This window comes from Antechinus flavipes, chromosome 1, assembly GCF_016432865.1.
Source record: "Antechinus flavipes isolate AdamAnt ecotype Samford, QLD, Australia chromosome 1, AdamAnt_v2, whole genome shotgun sequence".
NCBI classification, from domain to species: Eukaryota; Metazoa; Chordata; class Mammalia; order Dasyuromorphia; family Dasyuridae; genus Antechinus; species Antechinus flavipes.
In genome coordinates, this window is record NC_067398.1 from 335,713,625 (window position 1) to 335,737,309 (window position 23,685).

General features: G+C 36.9%; 2 protein-coding genes across 2 annotated transcripts; both read left to right on the forward strand.

Moving 5' to 3' along the window:
- The first annotated feature begins 11,071 nt into the window (after nt 1-11,071).
- HBZ (hemoglobin subunit zeta) lies at nt 11,072-12,468 on the forward strand. Its single transcript, XM_051968761.1, has 3 exons — nt 11,072-11,357; nt 11,787-11,991; nt 12,224-12,468. The coding sequence occupies exons 1-3, from the start codon at nt 11,263-11,265 to the stop codon at nt 12,350-12,352; spliced, it is 429 nt and encodes a 142-aa protein (XP_051824721.1). The 5' UTR covers nt 11,072-11,262; the 3' UTR covers nt 12,353-12,468.
- A 7,344-nt stretch (nt 12,469-19,812) lies between these two features.
- Nucleotides 19,813-21,859, forward strand: LOC127542870 (hemoglobin subunit zeta-like). Its single transcript, XM_051968760.1, has 3 exons — nt 19,813-19,977; nt 20,910-21,114; nt 21,559-21,859. The coding sequence occupies exons 1-3, from the start codon at nt 19,883-19,885 to the stop codon at nt 21,685-21,687; spliced, it is 429 nt and encodes a 142-aa protein (XP_051824720.1). The 5' UTR covers nt 19,813-19,882; the 3' UTR covers nt 21,688-21,859.
- The last annotated feature ends 1,826 nt before the right edge of the window (nt 21,860-23,685 follow it).

Consider the following 23,685-nt stretch of genomic DNA (forward strand, 5'->3'; position numbering starts at 1 on the left):
AATAGACACTAGAATTAATGGCAATAAGAAAGTAGGATTTATCTGTCAATAAAAAGTTATAATAAAAAAAAAGAAAAAAAAAAAGAAAGAAAGTAGGATTTTAACCAAAATTTAAAGGTAATCTGGGAAGCCAAGAGACAGAGATTAGGAGAGGGAAGATTTCAGGCATGGATTTCAGACAATAGCTGGTGAAAATGTACAGAGTCAGGAGACAAAGTGTTTTTTTGAGAAACAGCAGAGCCCATTGTCACTGGATTACAAAGTACATAGGGGTCAGTTGTAAGAAGACTGGGAAGGTAGGAGAGGGATCAGATTGTGAAGGGTTTGAGATGCCAAACAAAGAATTTTATATTTGATCCTAGAGATGATAGGGAGTCACTGAAGTTTATTGAAATCAGGAATGGCATAGATCTATATGTTAGGAAAATCAATTTTCATTTGAGTGGAGGATGTGCTGGAGCCAATCAGAAGACTATTACAGTAATCTAGACTTGAGGCATAAGGGTTTGCAACAGAGTGGTGGCAGTAAATGAAGGTAAAATTGGCTGATCTCCCCAACAGATTAAACATGAGTCACAAAACACCAAGTATAATAAGGGATTACACTTAGGTTGCTAACATGGGTAATTGAGAAGATAATAGTACTCTCCATAATTAATAGGCAAGTTTGAAAGAGGAGAAGAAACATAGGGGAAAATAAAATTAAACATAGATTTGAGAATCATCAGCATAGAAATGATTATTGAGTGCATGGAAATTAATAACATCACCAAACAAAATAGTATAGAGGGAAAAGAAAAAAGGACCAAAGATGCCCTGTGGGCACAACCGTTCATTAGTAGGAGTGCCCTGGATAAAGACACCAAGTAGTGGTAGGTAGTAGTACAGTAAGTAGGAAGAGAACCAGAAGAATGCAATGTCATGAAGACCTAGAGAGAGGAAAATGTCAAGGACAAAAGAGCAATTGATAATGTCAGATGCTGTAGAGGTTGACAACTGAGAAAAAAAAACATTCAATTTGAAGATTAAGAAATCATTGTTAACTTTGGAGAAAGTAGTTTCAATTGAATGATGAGTTCAGAAGCCAGATTGTAAAGAGTTAAGAGAATAAGGAGAGAAGAAAGTATCTAGAGGCACCTATACTCTAGATGGCTTTCTCAAGGAGTTTAACCATAAGAGGAAGAGGCGCAATATGGAACAATTGCTAATAGCAATGAATTTAGAAAAAAGGTTTATTTTTATTTTTTTAGGATAGAAGATTTAGAATAACTGAGTTGGGAAAGGTATGACCTGGTGGGAATTCCTTAATCATTGAAGAATGCATTCAGGCAGATTATCAACATCCCTAGTCACTGATAGCAATACCAACATATCTCTTCACAGCTTTGCCATGTAGTGTCTCAGATGTGGAGAGAGAATGAGGTTTATTCTAGACATAGAAAATAAAGGGAATAAGAAGCATAGAATTGGAGACTTCCTTAACATGAGATAAGAATGGAGTAGCAGTGTAGCACCTGATTGTGGAGAACTTTGAATGGCAAGTAAGTCTGAAGAGGCAATTCAAGAGGCAATGGAGTACCATCACCAGATATCCGCAGAAGAGTCTTCTGGTATCCTTATCAAGGAGAAATTTAAATAGAGAAAGAATTGGAATGGATTTTTTTAACCTAATTGTAGAATAGCCTAAGCCTTCCACTGGTCCCTATTAAATATAACAAGATCTAATGGAAAGCATCCAACATATTGGACCTCTCTGTAAAGTATCTATGAAAGACCTTGGAAAACAATAGCACAGGATGCAACAGAATTATTGAGTTGCCATCTGGATGTAGGGACTATCCACATCAACAAGACTACAATTGCATTGATGTAGGTTATATTTTAATCAGGATATTCTGTTGTGGCTAAATAGAGGTAAAAATGATAAAGCTTGATGGGCATATGACTTCTTGTATCCTTTTCAATAACTTTGTATCCTTTTCATCACACCCAAAGGATCCATTTAGTCCACCCATTGGGAACTATTGATCTGGCCCACACATCTCCATTTTGTCTGCAAAGATAACCTATCATTTTAAGATGCATCACCTTGTCTTTATTGAGAACTTAAATAACATTTGATGTTTTCTAATGCTGTGACATCTCTCCCATTTTTCAAAATTTTTCATTCAAGTGGGGATACAAATAGTACTAGCTCATAGAGTTGTTATGAAAGTCAAATGAGATGATATATAAAAAGCATTTTGCGAATCTTAAAAGTGTGACATAAATGCTAACAATTATTATTAATAATAATATATATGACCTTTCTCTTTCATCTGTTACAAACTCTTGAGATAAAATGGTCATTTCCTTCAATGTGTCTTCCTCAGTAACCAGTTCATCCTTATTGATCAGAATCACATGTAGTCTCTTATGGCTTCCTCTACTTTCTGAAGTCCTTATGAAACTATAATTAGGACAATTCAAGAATTTACCAGCTCTACAGAGACTTGAATACTAATCCTGTTTGTAGAACTAAATGACTCTGTGTCCTAACCAACACAACCTTCCTAGGCCTTCTTTTACTCTTCTAAAAATGAGAATTAGCTAGCTTATCTTTTGAAAGATGTTTTCTAGGTTCTTTATTTGATCATGGCTTTCAGATAGTTCAATAATTCAATAATTCTCTTTCTTGGATCTATTTTCCAGATTGGTTGTTTTTTTAATGAGATAGTTCATATTTTCTTCTATTTTTTCACTTTTTATTTGGTTTGACTGATTATTGATGTGTCATTGAGTTATTCACTTCCATTTGTCCAATTCTAATTTTTAATGTATTATTTTCTTTGGTTAACTTTTTTATTTCCTTTTGCATTTGACCAATTATACTTTTAAAAGAGTCATTTTGTTCAGTGGATTTTTTTTCCCATTTCGCCAATTCTGTTTTTTAAGGAGTTATTTTCTTTGGTATGTATGGTGTGTGTGTGTGTGTGTGTGTGTGTGTGTATGTATGTATGTATGTGTATATATATATGTATATATATATATATATACATATATGTATATATGTATATATATTTCCATTTCACCAAATTTATTTTTTAGGGAGTTGTTTTCTTCAATTAATTTCTGTGCTTCCCTTTCCAAGCTATTGTCTTTGCCACCAAAACTTTCAAAGTTCTCCTGCATAGCTCTCATTTCTTTTCCCCAATTTTCTTCCATCTCTCTTTTAAGATGCATTTTGAACTCTTTCAAGAGAGCATTTTGACCTTGAGACCAGTTCATATCCTCCCTTGAGGCTTCACCAGTAGGCATTTTGCCATTGCTGCCTCTTCTGGGTTTGTGTTCTTGGCTCTATAGTAGGTAGCTTTCTATGAGCAGGGCTCTTTTTGCTTTTTGCTTTTTTTTTTTTTTTTTTTTTTGCTCAGTTTTAAAAGTTGAGCTCTGCTTCTAGGGCACAGGGGAAATTTTCCCAAGCTTCTTTTTCAGGGGAACAGGGGCCTTTCACTGATTTTCTGCAACATTGGGTCCAATGGTGGTTTAGGCTGGATTGGCCTGGCCAACTCCCACCTGGAGATTGGGAGAGGGGGTGTCACAATTTTCCTTCTGTGATTCTATTGGAATTTTCACAGCTGGCCTGCTGTTGATCCACTGGCCTTCTGAACCAGGACAGATTATCCAACACTGCTGTACTTTGGCTAAGAGTTACCCATAAGATTCCCCTTATCGCCTATGTGCTGGGCCATACCCCCCTGCCCAACTGAAACAGACTTCTCTTGAAGTTTTTCTAAGATATCTTAAGCTGGAAAATTATTACTTTAAATGTTTGTGGGTTCTGTCACTCCAAACTATTCAGAGGCTTGACTTAGCATTGACTCTGAGGGAACCTGGGGAGAGTTCAGAACATTACCTGCCATCTTATCTCTGCTCCCAGCTAGCTTATATCTTACCTTCCTTTCAGCTTTAATGTTCTATTATTCAATAATTAAATGGGTCACTCATTGGCAGGTTAGTTGTCAGAGGATAGAAAATGTTGAGAACACAGTAACACTGGGACAAATGTGGCTCCATAGATTGATGGGCAGAGAACAGCACAGAGCATTAAACAGTTGGGATAAGAAGTTAACAAAAGGAGATTATTGCTTTCCAAAAGGAGAACAGAAAAATGTGGAATGCAAACTTTGTCTTCTTCCTAAATCTTCTGAGGAACTGATTCTGCTTAAAACATTTGGGGCTAGTCAGTAAGCTGGAGTTTCTGTCTGTCCTCATCCTACTTATCCTGCTATACCCAATTAAAAAACCTTCTCATTTCCCCTCATACCTTTCCCTCAGCACTTTAGAATTCCAGAGCTCTAAAGTCATAGGATCAGAAACATGAAGAACATTAAAATAGAAATGAAACTTAAAGACCATTTAATCTCTCTCCCTCATTTTTACACAGAGAGGAGAGATGACTTTTTCTTTCTTTCTTTCTTTTTTTTTTTTTTAAGAAATATGTGTGACCAAGTTTATTTTTTTAACATAACTTTTTATTTACAAGTTATATGCATGGGTAATTTTACAGCATTGACAATTGCCAAACCTTTTATTCCAATTTTTCCTCTCCTTTCCTCCACCCCCTCCCCCAGATGGCAGGTTGACCAATACATGTTAAATATGTTAAAGTATAAATTAAATACAATATAAGTATACATGTCCATACAGTTATTTTGCTATACAAAAAGAATCAGATTTTGAAAAAATGTACAATTAACCTATGAAGGAAATCAAAAATGCAGGTGGACAAAAATAGAGGGATTAGGAGTTCTATGTAGTGGTTCATAGTCATCTCCCGAGTTCTTTCGCTGGGTATAGCTGGTTCAATTCATTATTGCTCTATTGGAACTGATTTGGTTCATGAGAGATGACTTTTTCAAGACCACTCAACTAGTAAGTGATGAATCCCTGATCCCACCACTATCCTGACATTAAGCCACATAGGATCTGGGAGAATGGGGGGAGAGTAAAAGGAAGCACAGTGGATGAAGCACAAATCTTGAAGTTAGGAGGACCTAAATTCAAATCCAGCCTTAGATGGTAACTTAACTCTAAGTACCTCTTTTTTAAAAATCTCCTAATTGGAGATTAGATCTCTTAATTTTCAACTTTGTCCTCTTTCCATTCAGCCATCTTGCAACTATCCTTTAAGATAGGCAAAAATCAAAATTATTTTTTACCATTTTAAGATGAGGAAACTTGAGGCATAAAGTAAGGGACTACTTCTCAACATATCAGATGTTGATCCTCACACAATTTTGCTGTTACTGTGTATAATGTATTCCTGCTTGTTTGGCTCAGCATCATTCATTTAAATCTTTCCAGGCCCATCTAAAATCAATTTGTTCATTATTTTTAAAGAACAATATTATTCCATTACTTTCATATATCATAATTTATTCAATCATTCCCCAATTGATGAGCATCTATTCATTTTCCAATTCTTTGCCACCACAAAAAGAGCTGCTACAAAAACTTTTTGGACCTGTGGGTCCCTTTTCCTCCTTTAATGATTTCTTTGGGATATAGACTCAGTAGTAGCACTGCTGGATCAAAGGTTATACACAGACTTTTAGCCCTTTGGGCATAGTTTCAAATTGCTTTTAAGTTTGTTGATTTCACAATTCCACCAACACAATTCCAATGCATTAGTCTGACTCAATTTAATATAATAAAACAAAGTCCTTGTACAAGAACTAGAAGGGAAAATGGGAATCTTAGGACATAGACTACATAACCAGAAGAGAATTTGGCAGTTTTCTGGTCCAATATATTCATTTTACTAATTACGAATCTAACTTCATTTTCATCTGGTCAACAGCCATCCATCATGTCCAAAAGAAAATCAAGAGAAATGTCTTGGAAACACAAGATGTCTGGGATCCCACAAAGAGTCATTCTTATAACTCCATTAAAAAAAAAAAGGAAATGAAGTTAGCCAGTGAATTTCTCTTTTTCTTTTCAACTTTTCACCTAAAGTCCCATTAAAGAAGTATGTTGGAGTCAGATTATTTCTCCTTCTCCCCATATCCTGCACCTTGTATAGTCACTGGAATAGAGTTTGGTGTCCTACTTTTTAATCCAGGTTTTTGTTCTTCCATTGAGAGGCTGATCCTAGCCAGAAATTTCCTACCCCTTAAGGAGGGTTGGGGATGGGGAGGTAGAGGAGGGAAGAATCCAGGGCTTGTTGAGATCAAGGATACAAGCCCCAGAAAGGCTGATGACTTGCCCAAAGTCACTGCTTCTAAATCTGTGAAAACAATTTGAAAAGTTAAGTGTTTCAAATGCCAGGGATTGTTACCATTGTTTTTATTAATGTTAGTCCATGTGCAGAAAAACTAAGATAATAATACATTTAAATATCCACTAGTATATGTAAACATCATAAAACTTTATTTTCTTTTTTTTGAAGTTTCTTTTTTTAATTTAATATTATTGTATTTTTTTCCAAATACATGTAGAAATGATATTCAACATTCATTTTTGTAAGATTTTGAATTCCAAATTTTCCCCGCTCTGTCTTTTATTTTCCCCCTCCCCAAGATAGCAAGCAATCTGATATACATATTAGATTGTACATATACAATCATTTTAAATCTATTTCCATATTAGTCATGTTGTGAAAGAAAAATCAGAACAAAAGGGAAAATCCACAAGAAAGAAAAAAATAAAAACAAGAGGTGAAAACAGCATGCTTCAAAGCACATTTAGTCTTTATACTTCTTTCTCTGGATCTCTGCATCTCTGGATGCAGATGGCATTTTCTATCCCCTGATGGAATAGTTTTGGATCACTGCATTGCTGAAAAGAGGCAAATCTATCACAGTTGAGCATCACACAATCTTGTTGTTATTGTGTACAATGTCTTCTGGTTTTGCTCATTTCAGCATCAGTTTATATGTTTTTCCAGGCTTTTCTGAAGTTATCCGGCTTGCAATAATTTATTCAGCCATTTCCCAATAGATGAGCATCCACTTAATTTCTACATCCTTGTCACCACAAAAATGGCTGCTACAAACATTTTTGTACATGTGGATCCTTTCCCTTCTTTTATTCTCTTTGGGATACAGATCCAGTAGTGACACTGCTGGATCAAAGGATATGCATAGTTTTATTGTCCTTCAAGCATAATTCCAAATTAAAGCACTTTATTTTCATGATTTTATTTGTGAGGCAACACATCCTTCACATTGATGTCCAACCTTCCTTCTTGTTTATAGATTTGGACACCTCCTTCCTCTGCTCATAATCCTTCAATAGTTTCCTATTGCCTTCTTCGTAAAGTTCAAACTTTCTAGCCTGGCATTAAATGCCCTTCCCCATATGATATCCTCTTACTTTTTGAATCTTTTTTCACATATGCTGCAGGCTCCATCCAAATTAGGATACTTGTTATTTGATGTAAAAAACCCTCCATAATTTCTTTTTTGCCATTACTCATGTTGTTTTTCCCCATACCTTCTCTACACGTGTGCTGTCAAATTCCTTTTAATGTTCAATTCAAATGCTATGAGTTATACATCTTTCCCCAACATCCTAATAAGTAAGGATCAGATGTCACTCTTTTTTTAAAAGAAAATATCAATTACATATAAAGATAATCTTCAACATTAATTTTTTAAATAAGATTTTGAGTTCCACTTTTTTCTCCCTCCTTCCTTCCCACCTGATTTCCCCAAGATAGCAAGCAATCTCATATAGATTTTACATGGTCAATCATGTTAAACATATTTCCACATTAGTTATGTCATGAAAAAGGGAAAAGAACAAAAGAGAAAAAAAGCATTAAAAAAAGTGAAAATAGCATGCTTCTATCTGCATGTAGACTCTATAGTTCTTTCTCTAAATGTGAATAACATCTTCCATCATGAATCTTTTGGAATTGTCTTGGATCAGATATCATTCTTGAACCTACATTTCTTGGGGAATTAATCACAAGTAACTTAGTAATGTAATTATTATTGTATTATCATCTTCTTCTAATACACTACAAACTTCATGAAAGTAAGGATCATGTTCTATGCAAACTTTGCATTTGTTCCAGTGCATAGCATGGTGCTTTATAGACAATGGATAATGAGTAAATGTTTGCAAAATTGAATTAAATCATTATCTCTTTTTATTTTATTTTATTTTTTTTTTTACAAATGAAGAAAATAAAGCCTAGAGACATGAAACAACTTTAAGTGTCAGGACTAGGACTCAGACTCAGGTTTAAATCCAGCAGTCTTGCCACAAAGTCTCCCCTATAGCATGTCATCTTTTCTTTTCTCTATTCTCTTCTTTCTTTCTCCTCTTTCCTCTCTCTTTTTTCCTAAGAGTCCAATCAATCTATCAGCAGCCTCTTGGATACTGTATTCCTTCAACAATAAATAGATCTCTGAAATCTTCACTGTAAAGGGGGTTTCTAGGATAATTCTAGGCAACCTGTTTAGGGTAGCCACATAGTACAGTGATTAGAGAGCTGGGTTTAGCATCTGGAAGATTTATCTTCTTGAGTTTAAATCTGGCATGAGATACTTATTAATTGCATGATCCTGGAAGAGTCACTTAACCTTGTTGCCTCAGTTTTTTCATCTGTAAAATGAGCTAGAAAAGAAAATAGCAAACTGTTCCAGTATGTTTGCCAAGAACACTCCAAATGGAGAACATGGAGAGTTGGACATAGTTGAAATGAGTAATCAACCACAAAAGACAACTTTTCTCCTCAGCACTCCTCCAGTGAAAATGGATTTACAGATTATGGGGATGATTTGGGACTTTTTATTGTAAGATCTGAGTGGTTGAGATAAATACAAGAGGTTTGACTCTCAGTCTAAAGATAAGGAACAATAATATCATTTATTTTCATGGCTATAACTAGAGAATTATAAAGTGAAAATCAGGTCCTAGAATCATCTATTCTGGACAAGTCAGACCTCATATGAATTGCTAAGTTCAATTTTATGCACTACACTTTAGTAGAACTTGTATCCAGTTGTATGTATCCAGTGTAAGTCAGCCAGGATAGTGATGGGATGTAAAACTATGTCATATGAAATACATTTAAGAAAAGTGGGAATTAACCATTCTGGAGAGCAATTTAAAGATTTTATACCTAGACTTTAATCAACAATACTACTGTTAGTTGTTTTTGTTTTTGTTTTTTTAAAGGAGAAAGGACCTATTTGTACAAAAATATTTATAGCAACTCCTTGTGGTAGCAAAGAATTGGAAACTAATTTGAAATACAAAATTTTGCAAAGGTGAATGTTGAAAACTATCTTTGCATGTATTTGAAAAAATAAAATACTATTTTAAAAAAGAATTGGAAATTGAGGGAATGCCTAACTATTGGAGAATCACTGAACAAGTCATGGTGTATGAGTATGATGAAATACTATTATGTTACAAGAAATGATAAACAGATTGATTTCAGGAAAACCCGGAAAGCCTTACATAAATTGATGCAAAATGAAGTAGACCAGAAGAACATTGTGCACAATGATTCACAAAGTGAATCATTTAGCTATTCTCAACCATAAAATGATCCAAGGTAATTCCAAAGGACTCATGATGAAAAATGTAACCTAGTTCTAGAAAAAGAACTGGTAAAGTCTAAATGAACATCAAAGTACACATTTTTTACTTTTTTTTCTTTTTTTTTAATGTTTCTTCTTTTACAATGTAACTAATATAGAAACATATTTTACATGGGGCATACATGTAATATATATCAAATTGCTTACAATCTTAGAGAGGGAAAAGGGGGAAAGAGAAAATTTGGGACTCAAATTTTTTTTAAATGAATGTTTAAATCATTTTTATATGTAATTGGGAAAAAAGATTAAAAAAAAGAAAAGTGGGAATCTTAGAGAAGAATTAAGAGGTACAAAAAAAAAAGAATTAAGAGGTACAAAGTATCTGATTTAAAATTTCTAAAGAACTATTAGGCTACTATATCCCCTTCTCTGTTTTTTCACAGGTCAGAACTGAATTCAAAATGAGTAGGGGAAGTTATAGTAAGGCAAATTTTTCTTCAATATATGGAAGAAGTCCATAACAATTGGAGATACTCTAGATTGGAAGGGAAATCATGGACATTCTGTCTTTGGGAACATTTATTCAGAAATTGGATGATCCCTATTATTGATGTTATAGAAAAGATTCTACCAAGCAATGCTAAATTGGACTAGGTGAGTTCAAAAATCTCTCTACTCCCAATATTCTGTGAGTAGAATATAATTCAGTGCTAAGTTGTGTGCTGGTAGAGTCTACTAAGTTCTTTAGGAATTGAAAGGAAAGAAATTAATGTGGACTACAAGACCAAAAAGGACTTCTTAAAGAAGGTAGAACTGGACTTTTACCCTCATCTTTCTGTCTTTTTTTCATCCCCAGGTCTTGAGGTTTTGCTTCTATAAGAATACATTGAATATAATTAGGGTCAGCTCATGTGGCAGCTATACAGCCAGTCTCAAAGCCAAGAAGATCCTGCCTCAATGGTTATTTTCTACTAAGTCATGGTAGCTATGTGTCTCTAATAAAACCATTCAATTTTACTCAGTAAGTTGCAGAGAGGGTGCCAATCTGCATATATGGGGATATATATGGAGTTTTTTCATCCAAATGAAAGTTCCCTGAATCATAAAAACCTAAGTCCAGTCCTATTCCTATAGGACTTGAATGGTAGAACTGGAAAATACCTGAGAAAACTCTTGTTCCAAACTCACCTTTTATAAAGAAAAAAGCAGAGCCCCAAAGAGAGAATTTTTCCAAAGTCGCATAGCTATAAACTAAGTTTAAAAGTCAGGTATACATTGTTAATATGCTGATATGTGCTTGTGGGCTTTCTGAGTTAATAAATTTAACTATAATTTTGGGTCACTGGAACCTGGGCCCCTCAAACTTCTATATCTTCCCCTTGGACCTTGTAACCAGGGTTGTGGCCAACACCTTCTTTCTGAACCTTTGTTAAGATGGTAGAGATTGATAGACCACTCTTGCTCATTTCCTTTGCCTTTCTCCCCTCCCCCACCCCCCCTTTACCCATCTGTTCATCAGACTACTGTCTTTGACAGAGATAAGATGACCCCACCTCTTTGGGCTGTCCCCTCACCACTCCTGACCAATGGTTAGGGGCAGCTGTCCAGCCCTGTTCTGGTCATAATCCTATATAAAGAAACCCTTGGAGAACAGAAAGTCATCCAGGTTTGTCCTGAGTTTCTACTGCAAGCAGAACTCAAGCTCAACCCAAACCCAGCCACCATGTCTCTGACCAAGACCGACAAGACCATCATTGTCACCATCTGGAACAAGATCGCCCCACAGGCTGACTCCATTGGTACTGAGACCCTGGAAAGGTAAGAATGGGTCCCAGGGGTAGGGATTCCATACTTTTCCCATTCATAATAACATTAGGGATTTGGGTTTCTTAGTCCCCTAGAACCATCAGAAAGTTCTAGGCTATAAGTCTACTACCACTTGCCTTTGGTCAATACAGAAGTCAGAAGAGCACTGTCGTTTCCAGGGATTAGTAGAATATCAGGCTTAAGATTGGGATGCTAAGAGGAAAAAGAGTTGACTAAAGGTTATGTTATTTGAAGAAGCTACTGAAAGAAATTGAGTTTAAAGCAGTATCATCAGCTTTGCATTTCCCCATCCTGACCATAGTACTTCTGTGCACATAATGACGAGTTGAACAGGATGGAGATTATGGCACCACCTGGAAGGATGGTTCCCTTCTCCTTTCTCTGAGCCTCAGCTAAGATTCTACTTGCTCTTCTTCCCAGACTCTTTGCCAGCTATCCCCAGACCAAGACCTACTTCCCTCACTTTGACCTGAGCCATGGCTCAGCCCAGCTGCATGGCCACGGCACCAAGGTGGTCAACGCTATTGGGGATGCTGTTAAGAGCATTGACAACATTTCAAGTGCCCTGTCTAAGCTCAGTGAACTCCACGCCTACATCCTCCGAGTGGATCCTGTCAACTTCAAGGTGAGGACTTGGGATCAGGAAGGAACTGGATTTTGTATCCACAAGGAATGGGAACCCAACCCTATAGGGGTCCATCCCCCATTTCCCTGTCCCTCTATGTCTCATCCTCTCAGTCTTCAATTAATCCCAAGACCTCATCTGGTTCTCATTCTACCCCTGATATATTGTCCCCTGCTCTCTGAATGGTTCACTTATCCCAGTCTCTATTGTCTCACCTCCTTTTCTCTTGCAGCTCCTATCTCACACCTTCCTGGTCACTGTGGCTGCTCGATTCCCAGCTGACTTCACTGCAGAGGCCCATGCTGCCTGGGACAAATTCCTCTCCATTGTGTCTTCAGTCCTGACCGAGAAGTACAGATGAGCGCCTGGATCTAGAGCTCTGGGAGGACGGAAGGGTGGTCACCCACCCCCTACCCTGGTCGAGGCACCCTTCCCTCCGGTGCCTTTCCTACAGACTTGTCCTCTATGACCCTCAAATAAATGGATAAACTTTATTTTCTGTCTCTCTGGTTATTTTTTCTGGTTATTAGTCCTTACTTTACTGATCCTTGGTATAGCTCCAAGGCAGGGATGGGAAAGGGGTGGCCAGAATCACAAACATTTTATCATAATTTTGACCTGTAAAAGTGTTTCTTCGTCCATCGTTTTACTTTTATCCCTAACCATAGATTTTAACCATCCAGGCCAAAACAGAAAGAAAACTTAGGACTTATGGCCAAGCTGTGGGATATATGTGTGTGGGTGTGAAATCTAGACAGATGTGATCCAGATGTGGATGAGCTCACTGTGCTTCGGTGGGTTGATCTGATATGTATGCATAGGCAGGGGTCTCTGTCCCCCAATCCTAAAAGCCAAGTCTGTCAGTAGGGCATCTAATAATATTACAATTAATATGTAAACTATTGTTATCATAATGCTTCAATTTCAACATTGGAAAGAGAGGAATCCTTCCTGAAATGATGTTAATTACAACCTCTCCATGCCTTCTAATTTCCATTTTTATTCATGCGCTTCCATCTTTATAAAGAATTTCTATTTATTTGACTGTGACTCCATTAGGAAAGGGAATTCCTGGGGAGGACATTCCTACTAATGCATTCAGACACCTGCTCTGCAATGTATAATCTTAAAGATGTGTCAGCTACTGAAGGATTAAGTATTTTAGCCACGGTCATGCTGCTAGTATGTTTCTTAGGAAAAGACTTCCTGACTCCAAGACTGGCTCTCCCTCTCTGCCCACTGTACCAGGCTGCCTCTCATAAAGGATTACTCAATGTAAAAAATTGTTTGGACAAAATGCTTTTACTTCCTTTAATGATAGCTTTTTAAAATACTTGTGATACATTTGTGTCATTTTATTTAGTTCACATTTGATACCATTTGTGTATTTTAAAAACCCATTTTTTCTTTTACATTATTACAAACTCTTAATATGTTTTAAAAACAAAAAGAGACGTATCAGTTAGTGGTCTATCAAATATTTTAATTTTAAAATGTGAATTGTTTTTCAAGTACATTCATATAGCAAAAATTCTAAGAAAGGTAACAGGAATGAGGTAGGATAGAAACATGGTGCATTAAGCCTATACTAATAGTGTACAGGTATACTTGTGCCATACCAAATAACATACTCATATATATCTTTTTGGTTTCTTCCTATACATTGTCATCATCTAAAAATAAAGAAGACAATCACTTCATCTTAACATTTTACATGCCGTAAAATTGTTTTGTTTCTATTTAATAACCTAAAACCTTTATGAATTTCAAAATGAAATTTACTGTATAGTTTAAACAGTATAAATTTAATTTACTTAGTGCTAATTACAAGAGCATAGTACACATTAAAATATGAATTTTTTAAAAACCTTGCAAATAAAATAACAAAATGGTAACTATTTCATAGTTGGTTTTTAAGAGAGACCTTTGAAAGCTTTTTAACATGATACCATAAGTTTCTAAAATTACAAACTATTTGGAAAAGCTTTCATGGTCTTGGGGCCTCAAAATTTCAAAGGAGCTGAATTTCCATAGTATGTTCATTAAATAAGAGTTAGAAGGGACCTTGGAGATAACATAATCCGACTGCTTCATTTTACAAATAAAGAGACTAAAACCCAGGGATATGAAGTCACAACTAACATTACATAGCTTCAGAGACAAGACTTATTCTAGTTCCTCTGACTTTGAATCTTTCCAGTCTATCACATTATCATTATCATTAGAGACCTGGGGAAGAGGATAAGTCTCAGTCAATATTTATTGATCGGAACATGACTAATGTGAAAATATGTTTAATATGATAGTACATGTATAATAGTACATGTATAACCTATATCAGATTGCCATCTTGGGGAGGGATGAGAGGAGGGAGGGGGGGAGGGAGGGAGAAAAAATGGAAATCAAAATTTTATAAAAGTAAATGTCAAAAACTAATACATAAATAAAAAAAAACAAAAAAGAACAAAAATGTCAAAGAGAAGAGGTGGCCCAAAGTATCACTGTTACTGAGAGTTCAAAAAGGAGGCATTAAAGAGAAATTCCTTTAGGGCAGAAGGCATTTTACTTTACCCTTTAACTAATATTGCAGCACCTCATGCATGTTGTGTTCCAAATTGTTCTGTCTCACTTACCCCTCCCCAAGAAAGCAAGCAACCTGATACAAGTTAAATATGTACAATTCTTGTAAACATATTTCCATGTGTTTCATGATACGCAAGAAAAATCAGACCAAAAGGGGGAAAGAAATCACAGAAAAGAAACAAACAAACAAACAAATAATAGATGAAAATACTATGCTTCAATCCACATTCAATTTCCATTGTTCTCTCTCCAGATGGGAATGGCATTTTCCATCCCAAGTCTATTGGAATTGCCTTGAATCACCACATTGTTGAGAAGAACCAAGTCCATCACAGTTGATCATCACATAATCTTGTTATTATCGTATATAATATCCTTTTGATTCTGGTCATTTCACTCAGCATCAGCTCATGTAAATCTTTCTAGGCTTTTCTGAAATCATCCTGCTGGTTGTTTCTTACAGAACAATATTGTTCCATTACATTCATATACCATAACTTATTCAACCATTCTCTAGCTAATGGGCATCCACTCAGTTTCCAGTTTCTAGCTACTATAAAGAGAACTGTCACAAACATTTTTGCACATGTGGGTCCTTTTCCCTTCTTTAGTATCTCTTTGGGATATAAGCTCAATAGTAGCACTGCTGGATCAAAGGGTATGCACAGTTTGATAACTTTTGGGGCATAATTCCTGATTGCTCTCCAGAATGGCTGGATTCGTTCACAACTCCACCAACAATGCATCAATGTCCCAGTTTTCCCGCATTCCCTCCAATATTCTGCATTATTTTTTCCTGTCATCTTAGCCAATCTAACAGGTGTGTAGTGGTATCTCAGAGTTGTCTTAATTTGCATTTCTCTGATCAATAGAAATTTGGAACACTCTTTCATATGACTGCAAATGGCTTTAATTTCTTCATCTGAAAATTATCTTCATATCCTTTGGCCATTTAGAAGTTGGTGAGTCTAATGGGTCTTGAAAGGAATTAGGAGGCAGAAGTGACTAAGAAGTGCTTTCAAGGCATGGGGGAAAGACAATACCAAAAAGTAGAGATGAGAGATGGAAAATAGTAAGTGAAATATAGTAAGAAAGCTAGTTTGTCTGTACTTATTTGTCCTTTGTTCTCAAAGAGGATCATGGCCTCAGGAAGGTGATGCCATAATTTGCAAGTGAATTGAATTTAAGTGAGGAAGGACTGTACAAGTCACCAGCTTCACTATCTCCTCTTGACCATCTGAGGATGGCAAGATATAGATCAGAATGGCTGGAGATAGCCCCACATGCAGTGGGAGATCTTAGCCTTTTTAAGCTAAGGTCTTTAACAGCTTTTAGTTTGACTGAGGCAATGCCGAAGACTAGGTTAAAAAAAAAATGAGGCAAAAAATGATCTCTTACCTAGTCAAATATATATATACACATACACACACACATATATGTACACATATACATATATACATGTGTATATAGAGAGAGAGAGTTCAGAGGGAAAGACCTTACGGGTTTTTTTGCCAAAACAAAAACAATTTCTATTTACTTTCACTCTGAGGTATCAGAGCCCAAACAATAACCATATGAAGCTTGGGATGGGTCCCTATAAAAGAAATCTAGCCAGTAAACCCCAAGATATCTTGCTAGGTTTCAGCAATCAAAATGTATATTCCTTTGGGCAGAGCACCCTCTGAGAAGGATATAATTCCCTAGGAGGGAGAAGAAAGACAAGAGGCAAGGAAGGAAGGAAGGAAGAAAGGAAGGAAATCTCAAGCTGTGCTTGTGAACAAGATGGCTAGATTATAAACTACTCCAAGAAGAACAATATGTACTATGATTGGAAAGATAGGCCAGACCAGGTTATGAAGGATTTTAAATGACAAACAAAAAACTTTGTTTTTGATCCTAAAGGTAATAGGGAAATACTGGAGCGTATTGAATAGGATAGTGACATAATTAATCCTGAACTCTGGTAAAAAATTACTTTTCACTCTTTCTCAGCTTTCATACCCAATCACTCTCTAAGTCCTGGTCAGTCAGCTTTTAATATATCTGTCAAATCCTTCTCCTCCTTTTTATGCACCAGGCCACCAAGCTAGAACAAACTCTTACTACTTCTCCCCTAGCATATTAAATTGCCTTTCAAATTATCTTCCTGCTTGTCCCCCCTCTAATTCATATTATAATTGTCATATTAAACCAAAATTCAATGTGTAAATGGGAATAGATGTGTTACTGTTCAAAAAGCTCAAATTTTAGGGTGTGATTCAATTTTTTCCAGAGTTTGTGAAAATATATGGGCCGAGTGGCTTGGGTGGAGAGGATTGGAGAGATAAGGATTATTGAAGAGAGAGACTAGATAGGGAAGAAGCTCAATAGAAAAGTTTGATTAGTCCTTAAAAATCCCTAGACTTTTTGTTGTTGTTGTTTTTTCTTTCTCATGAAAGAAAAACCTCATAGTTTTTTCTTTTTGTTCTTATTCTTCTTTCATAACACAAGTAATGTGGAAACATGATTAATATGATTGTACATGTATGACCTAGATCAGATTGTTTGGGGGAAGGGAAGGGTGGGGAGAAGATTTGGGACCCAAAATCTTAAAAAAAAAAAAAAAAAAAAAAAAAGAATGTTTTTTTTAATTTAATTTTTACATGTAATTGAAAAAAAAATACTTTTAAGTGGGGAAGAATGCTCCAGTAAAATTTTAATAGAAACTTTACAATTCTCTGAGGATCTCAAGAAAGGCTTTTGAGAAGAGGTACTACTTAACAGTGAACCTTGAAAAAAAAAAGAGAATTCCAAAGAGATGGGGCTGAGGCAAGAATATATTCTAGACATGGATATCTATTTGGGCAAATGTACAGTCTTGGGAAAGGGCAAAAGGAGATTGGGAGTCAGCTAGCAGTTCTATTTAGCTAGAACATAGAAAGGGAATTAGTATAAAATAAAAACTGAAAAGGAAAATTGAAGCCACACTATGAGAAGTTTTAAATATCTTTTTCCTTCTCCCTTTGTCTCCCTTTTAGCTTCTTTTGTAGCCTTCTTCTCCTTTCTGTCCCTTTTAAAATCTTTTTCCATATTATTGTTTGATAAGAAATGACCAACAGGATGATTTCAGAAAGGTCTAGAAAGACTTACATGAACTAATGTTGAGTGAAATAGCAGGACCAGGAGATCATTATATACTTCAACAACGATACTATATGATGATCAATTCTGATGGACTTGGCCATCCTCAACAATGAGATGAACCAAATCAGTTCCAATGGAGCAGTAATGAACTGAACCAGCTACACCCAGTGAAAGAACTCTGGGAGATGACTAAGAACCATTACATTGAATTTCCAATCCCTATATTTTTGCCCGCCTGCATTTTTGATTTCCTTCCCAGGCTAATTGTACAATATTTCAGAGTTTGATTCTTTTTCACAGCAAAATAACAGTTTGAACATGTATACTTATTTTGTATTTAACTTATACTTTAAAATATTTAACATGTATTGGTCATCCTGCCATCTAGGGGAGGGGATGGGGGGAAAGAGGGGAAAAATTGGAACAAAAGGTTTGGCAATTGTCAAACTGTAAAATTACCCATGCATGTAACTTGCAAATAAAAAGCTATTAAAAATTTTTTTAATTAAAAATAAAATCTTTTTCCATTTTGTTCCCCTAGTCCTCTCTCTGTGTATCTGCCTCTGTCTGTTTCTGTTTCCGTCTCTCTCCTCTTCTGTCTGTCTGTCTCTCTTTTTGTGTCTCTCTCTGTTCCTCTGTCTTTCTTTTTTCTCTCTCCCTTTCTCTTGCCCCTTTTTCTTTCTTCTTTCTTTTTTCTCCTCTTCTGATTTCCCTCTCTCCTGCTTTCTCCTTTTAATTCTCAATCATTCCATTTGTAGATACTTCTTTATCAAATTTTTATTATAACCTTATGCCTTGAGTGAGCTCCATTGAGAGACAAAAGAACAAAACCCAAAAATCTTGACAGAGATCTCCAAGACTGGTTGAGGAAGCACATGTTATATTGGAAACTACCACAAGATAGCATGAAATTAGACATAAATCATGCAAATGACATATAAAATGCAGGGGTTCAAATGAGATCAATGTATGCTGGGGTACTGAGAAAGAGCTTTGTGAATTTGGAGAAGTGGATTTCGAGTGGAGAATTTGAATCAAGCCTGCTCCCTCTTTTTGACATCCCTTTCCCACCTATATCCAAAGCCTTCCAAGATCTATCCTTTGGCACTTCATATATTGTTAATGAGCATGTGCTCATTAACTAATTGCATGAACTAACAAAATGTTAATCCTAGAAGATCTCTTAGAGATCCTCTATTATTTGGAACTGGAAAAATACTCAAAATCATCCAGTGATCAGGTCAATCCCTTTACTGAGGCCCAGGAAAGTTAAAGCATTGGGCCACAAGAAATAAAGAGTAGTTGTGCTCATATAGTTCCTGACTTGCCCTTGGCAGATAGATACCCAAATATTTTATACTATCAACAGTTATTCTAAATGGAATTTCTCTTTGTATCTCTTGTTGCTGGACTTTGTTGGTAATATATAAAAATGCTAATGATATATGTGGATTTTTTTGTATCCTGCAACTTTGCTAAAGTTGTGAATTATTTCTGGTAGTTTTGTACTTGATTCTCTAGGGTTCTTGAAATATACCATCTTATCATCTGCAAAAAGTGATAATTTGGTTTCATTATTACCTACTCTAACTCCTTTAACCTCTTTAAGAAATAAATAGTAGAACAAGCATTTAAACTGAGCTCTTCTCATTCCATGCTTTTTATATCCCAATGATATTTCCCAAGTCTACTCAACCTTATAGAGGAGTAAACAGACTCAAAGGAGGGAAGAGACATGCTTAGAATTAAAATTAAATTAGCCACAGAGCCAGAACTTTAGCTCTTGACTTGCAGTCCAGTAAAACTTACTGGACAAGTCAGCAGGGCCTGGGACCCTCCGGCCTCCCTATCTCCCCCTAGGACCTTGTATTCAGGGTTATGGCCAACGCCTTCCTCTGTGAAGATGGAAGGACCTGATAGCCCCCTGTCTTACACACCCTAACTGACCCCCACCCCATCAAATCCTAGCCCTTCTGCCCACCAAGTCATTGTCTCTAAGGGAGATAAGATGACTCCACCTTTTGGGGCGGCCTCCTTTCCACTAGCCAATGAGTATGGGCAGCTGTCCAGCTATGCTCTGCTCCTGGCCCTATATAAGGTGACCGTAAGGGAGAAGAAACCAACCAAGGTTTTTCCTGAGTTTCTACTGCAGGAATAACTCGAGCTCACCCTTCATACAGCCACCATGTCTCTGACCAAGACCGACAAAGCTCTCATTGCTACCATTTGGGCCAAGGTCAACACCCAGGCAGATTCCATTGGTACCGAAGCCTTGGAGAGGTAAGAATAATCCCCACCTGTACTTTGTAATATGGAGGAGAGGCTATTTTGGGGAGTATTGAGGAGCCTAGAGACAGAGACTTTGATAGAGATACTCAGGTCCTTTTCAGGTCCTTTTCCCACTTGCCAAGCTAGCCCTGGCCTGGAACAAGGAGGGCACAGAGCTGTATTCTAACCTGGCCTTGTAAAGCCTTGAACCTTAGTTTGAGGTTCTGTTGGAATCACTTCTAGGGAATCAGACCTGAGCTAAATATAAGGATGGTGAAGAACCAGGATAATTTGTCTAACTTTGGACAAGTTTCCTCTTAACTTCTCTAGGTCTGGGTTTTTTTTTTCTATTTATAGAATGAGGTGTTTGAAGTCAATGATCTCTCAGGTCACCTCCATCTGCTTTTTCACTCTGGTCTCATAAAGTATCTCTTTAGAAAGATATGGTTTAGAAAACCATAAGATGAGACCATAGGTGAAAAGGGACCTTTCACTACTGTGAAAATGAAATGCACTCCCAATGATTGCTGCATTGCTATGAAATAATTTTAACAATTCCTATGACTCTTAATTATCAGACTATAGAAATACTTTAAAAGTTCTTATAAAATATCTTATACTTTCTGATTCTGCATTCTAAGCTCTATCTGTGAAGGTTTCTTCCAGTTCTTAACATTCTATATTCTTATCCTAAATCTCTACCAGTTCTGGCATTTTATGCTTTGAAGTTCTATACCAGATAGCCCATTACAGTCTTAGAAGTCTTTCTTTTATGAGGGAGATAGTGTCACTGTAGCTGTTTCCATTTTAAAGATGGAAATAGTGATTGTCAGAGAGATGAAGGTCACAGGAAAGAGCAGATCAAGGACTAGAATCCTCCTTTTTCACAATATTTGCACCTTTCCCTCAGAGCCAGTTATGACTTTACCCTCTCTTCTCCCCAGACTCTTTGCCAGCTATCCCCAGACCAAGACCTACTTTCCCCACTTTGACCTGCACCACGGCTCAGCCCAGCTCCGTGGCCATGGCTCCAAGGTGATTGGTGCTATTGGGGATGCTGTCAAGGACATTGACAACCTGGAGAGCGCCCTGTCCAAGCTCAGCGAACTCCATGCCTACATCCTCCGAGTGGACCCCGTCAACTTCAAGGTGAGGAATCGGGCCCAAGATGGGCAGTAGAGGTGGCCATTGTCTGGGCCCTAGAGAGAGAGAGTTGATCTCTTCAAGAAGTAAGAACCCAGTTCATGAGGGGTTCATTCCATTCCCCTTTGCCCCGGAGCCTCATTCTCTTCAATGTTCTCTCCACTTTTCTTCTATACCTCAATATCTCACTTCCTTCTGTACTCCATCCTTCAGTATCTTACCTCTTTTCTCTTCTAACCACTCAATAATTCCTCTGCTTCTCTTCCCTGTCTCCTCTGTCTCATCCTTTACTCCTCTAATCTTTGATATCTCTTCAGTTCCTGCCTTCCCCCTCTCCCCAACAGTCTTGTCACCTTCTCACCCTTCTTACCCTTACTTGACTAATTCCTTACCCCATTCATTCCCCTAGTCCATCAGTTTTTCATCCTGTTCTCTTTTTTGTCTTTGCAGCTCTTATCTCACACCATCCTGGTTACTATTGCTGCCCGCTTCCCTGCTGAATTCACTGCAGAGGCCCATGCTGCCTGGGACAAATTCTTGACCAAAGTGAGCGCCATCCTGACCGAGAAGTACAGATGAGCTTTCTGGACCCAGAGGCCTGGGAAGACAAAGGGGATTTCACTGTCATTGAGCTCTAGAGTTTCATCTCACTTTTTTGTTCCTTTGTATTCTCGTCCTTCCCCAATACAGTTTTGTCCTTCGTGACAGAATGCATAATTAATCTGCCTAATAAATAGACAGACAAATGAAATCTCAGTCTCTGTGTTTATTTTCATGACTTTTTTTTAATGGTTTCTATTCCAAAAAAATAATTAAAGGTAAAGAAAATCTCAGATTCTTTGAAAAAGGGAAAGAAAGGCAATAAGATATAAGTTTGAAGTCCTGAGTTGTGGTCCATTAGGATACCCAAAATCAAACTTTACCAATGTTTTTGTTTGGATTTTTTTTTCCTCAAGGCAAAATCAAACTCACCTAATTTAGCAGTGGCTACAAAAGGAGTAATAATGGTTCTAAAGGGGAATTATTGCTGATAAGGGGAAAAACAATAATTGAAAACCCAATGGGGAAGAAGTCAGTTCACAGTGCTAGGAAATAAGTGAACATTTGGACAGAACCATCCCCACAGAAACTTAGAACTTGAACTTAAAATACAGAATATATACTATCAGTGCTGGAAGGGACCTTTGAAGAAAAAAATGTCAAAACTAGAAGGGGGCAATGAATTGAATGAGACAGGAATTATTATTCCTCTTTAGTTCCTAGTTGATAGAAAGATGTTTTCTCACTTATAAAGAGTTGTGTAAATGTGAGGGATTAAATAGTCAGCTCAAAAGCCCCTTAATAGTGTGTGGCAGGAAGTGTTCTAGATTTCAGTTCCAATTCTCTTCCCACTGGGAGGCTTAAAGGCAATCAATGTTTATCCCAATGCAATCCTATGTGTTTAGCATTTACTTTGACTAAGGCACTGTGCTAGATGGGAGGGATATGAAGAAAAAACAAAAATAATTCCTGACCTTGGGAAACTTACATTCTTTTGAGGGAATACACGTTTAAATATTTAGCTAACTATACATTGAATAAGTTGAGGAGGCAGAGCACACCAACATGATCTTTCAGAAGAGTCTTGAAGGAATCTAAGGATTCTAAGAAAAAGGGGAGTATTACAGGCATAGGAGAGCATTATGGAATATTGAATTCAGGGAACACTAAACCCACCTAGCGGGAACAGAGAATGTAGTATATAAAGAGGAAAAATGTGAAGTAAGCTTACGAAGACAAGCCACAGTCTGTTCGGAAAAGACTTTAAATGCCAAGCCTTATTCTAGAAATAATAAGAAGTTTCTCACTACTGTTCAACAGGCAAGTACCATACAGTTTTAGGAAGATTACCTTGACAGCTTTGTGGAGGATAGAATCTGGGAATCCATTTAGGAGGCAGTGCCAGTAGCCCAGGTGAGAGAAATCTAATGAGGGCTTGTCTTGAAGAATTGGTTGTGTGAGAGTAAAAAAGGGGACCACGGATAGATATGGAGAATGTTATAAAGACAAAATTGTTCAAAGCTTTATAACTGTTGGGCTCTGGGGAAAGGAAAGATGGAGGGATGATTGTCAAATGTAATATCTGATTACCTATAAGAATAGGGATGCTCTCAAGAAAAGGGATGGGTTAGCAGAAAAGATACTGAGTTTAAATAAGCATGAATGTTCTCTTAATGACTTTAAAAATGTCCAGGCTCTTATCCCAATTCTGACTGATCCTTGTTCCAGAGTAAGGCAAATTTGGACAGAACAGCAGAATTAAAGATGGGATTAGGATGCTTTAAATTCCAGATTAAAGGGTTGAATCACAAGGTGGGGACTTCAGGCAAGGGCAAAGTTTCAAGTGGGTGAAGAAATGACCAAGAGACTCTCTCTAGAGAAGGCTGGATTTGCCATGTGGGTTGTAGAATTGACCCCAGATCTGGGAAGTAGGAATGCCACTCATGCCTTTCTTGGAAGTGGCCAGAGCCCAGAATCAACAGTACAAAGATTCCTTGGTTGAGGACTCATGGTACCATAGACCCTGTTGTGTCATTT

Excerpts from the sequence above, each read along its gene's own strand:
- HBZ (XM_051968761.1), top strand. The coding sequence starts at position 11,263 with ATGTCTCTGACCAAGACCGACAAGACCATCATTGTCACCATCTGGAAC. Across the intron at positions 11,358-11,786 it reads GGTACTGAGACCCTGGAAAG|ACTCTTTGCCAGCTATCCCC; the intron begins GTAAGAATGGGT and ends TCTTCTTCCCAG. Across the intron at positions 11,992-12,223 it reads TGGATCCTGTCAACTTCAAG|CTCCTATCTCACACCTTCCT; the intron begins GTGAGGACTTGG and ends TTTCTCTTGCAG.
- LOC127542870 (XM_051968760.1), top strand. The coding sequence starts at position 19,883 with ATGTCTCTGACCAAGACCGACAAAGCTCTCATTGCTACCATTTGGGCC. Across the intron at positions 19,978-20,909 it reads GGTACCGAAGCCTTGGAGAG|ACTCTTTGCCAGCTATCCCC; the intron begins GTAAGAATAATC and ends TCTTCTCCCCAG. Across the intron at positions 21,115-21,558 it reads TGGACCCCGTCAACTTCAAG|CTCTTATCTCACACCATCCT; the intron begins GTGAGGAATCGG and ends TTGTCTTTGCAG.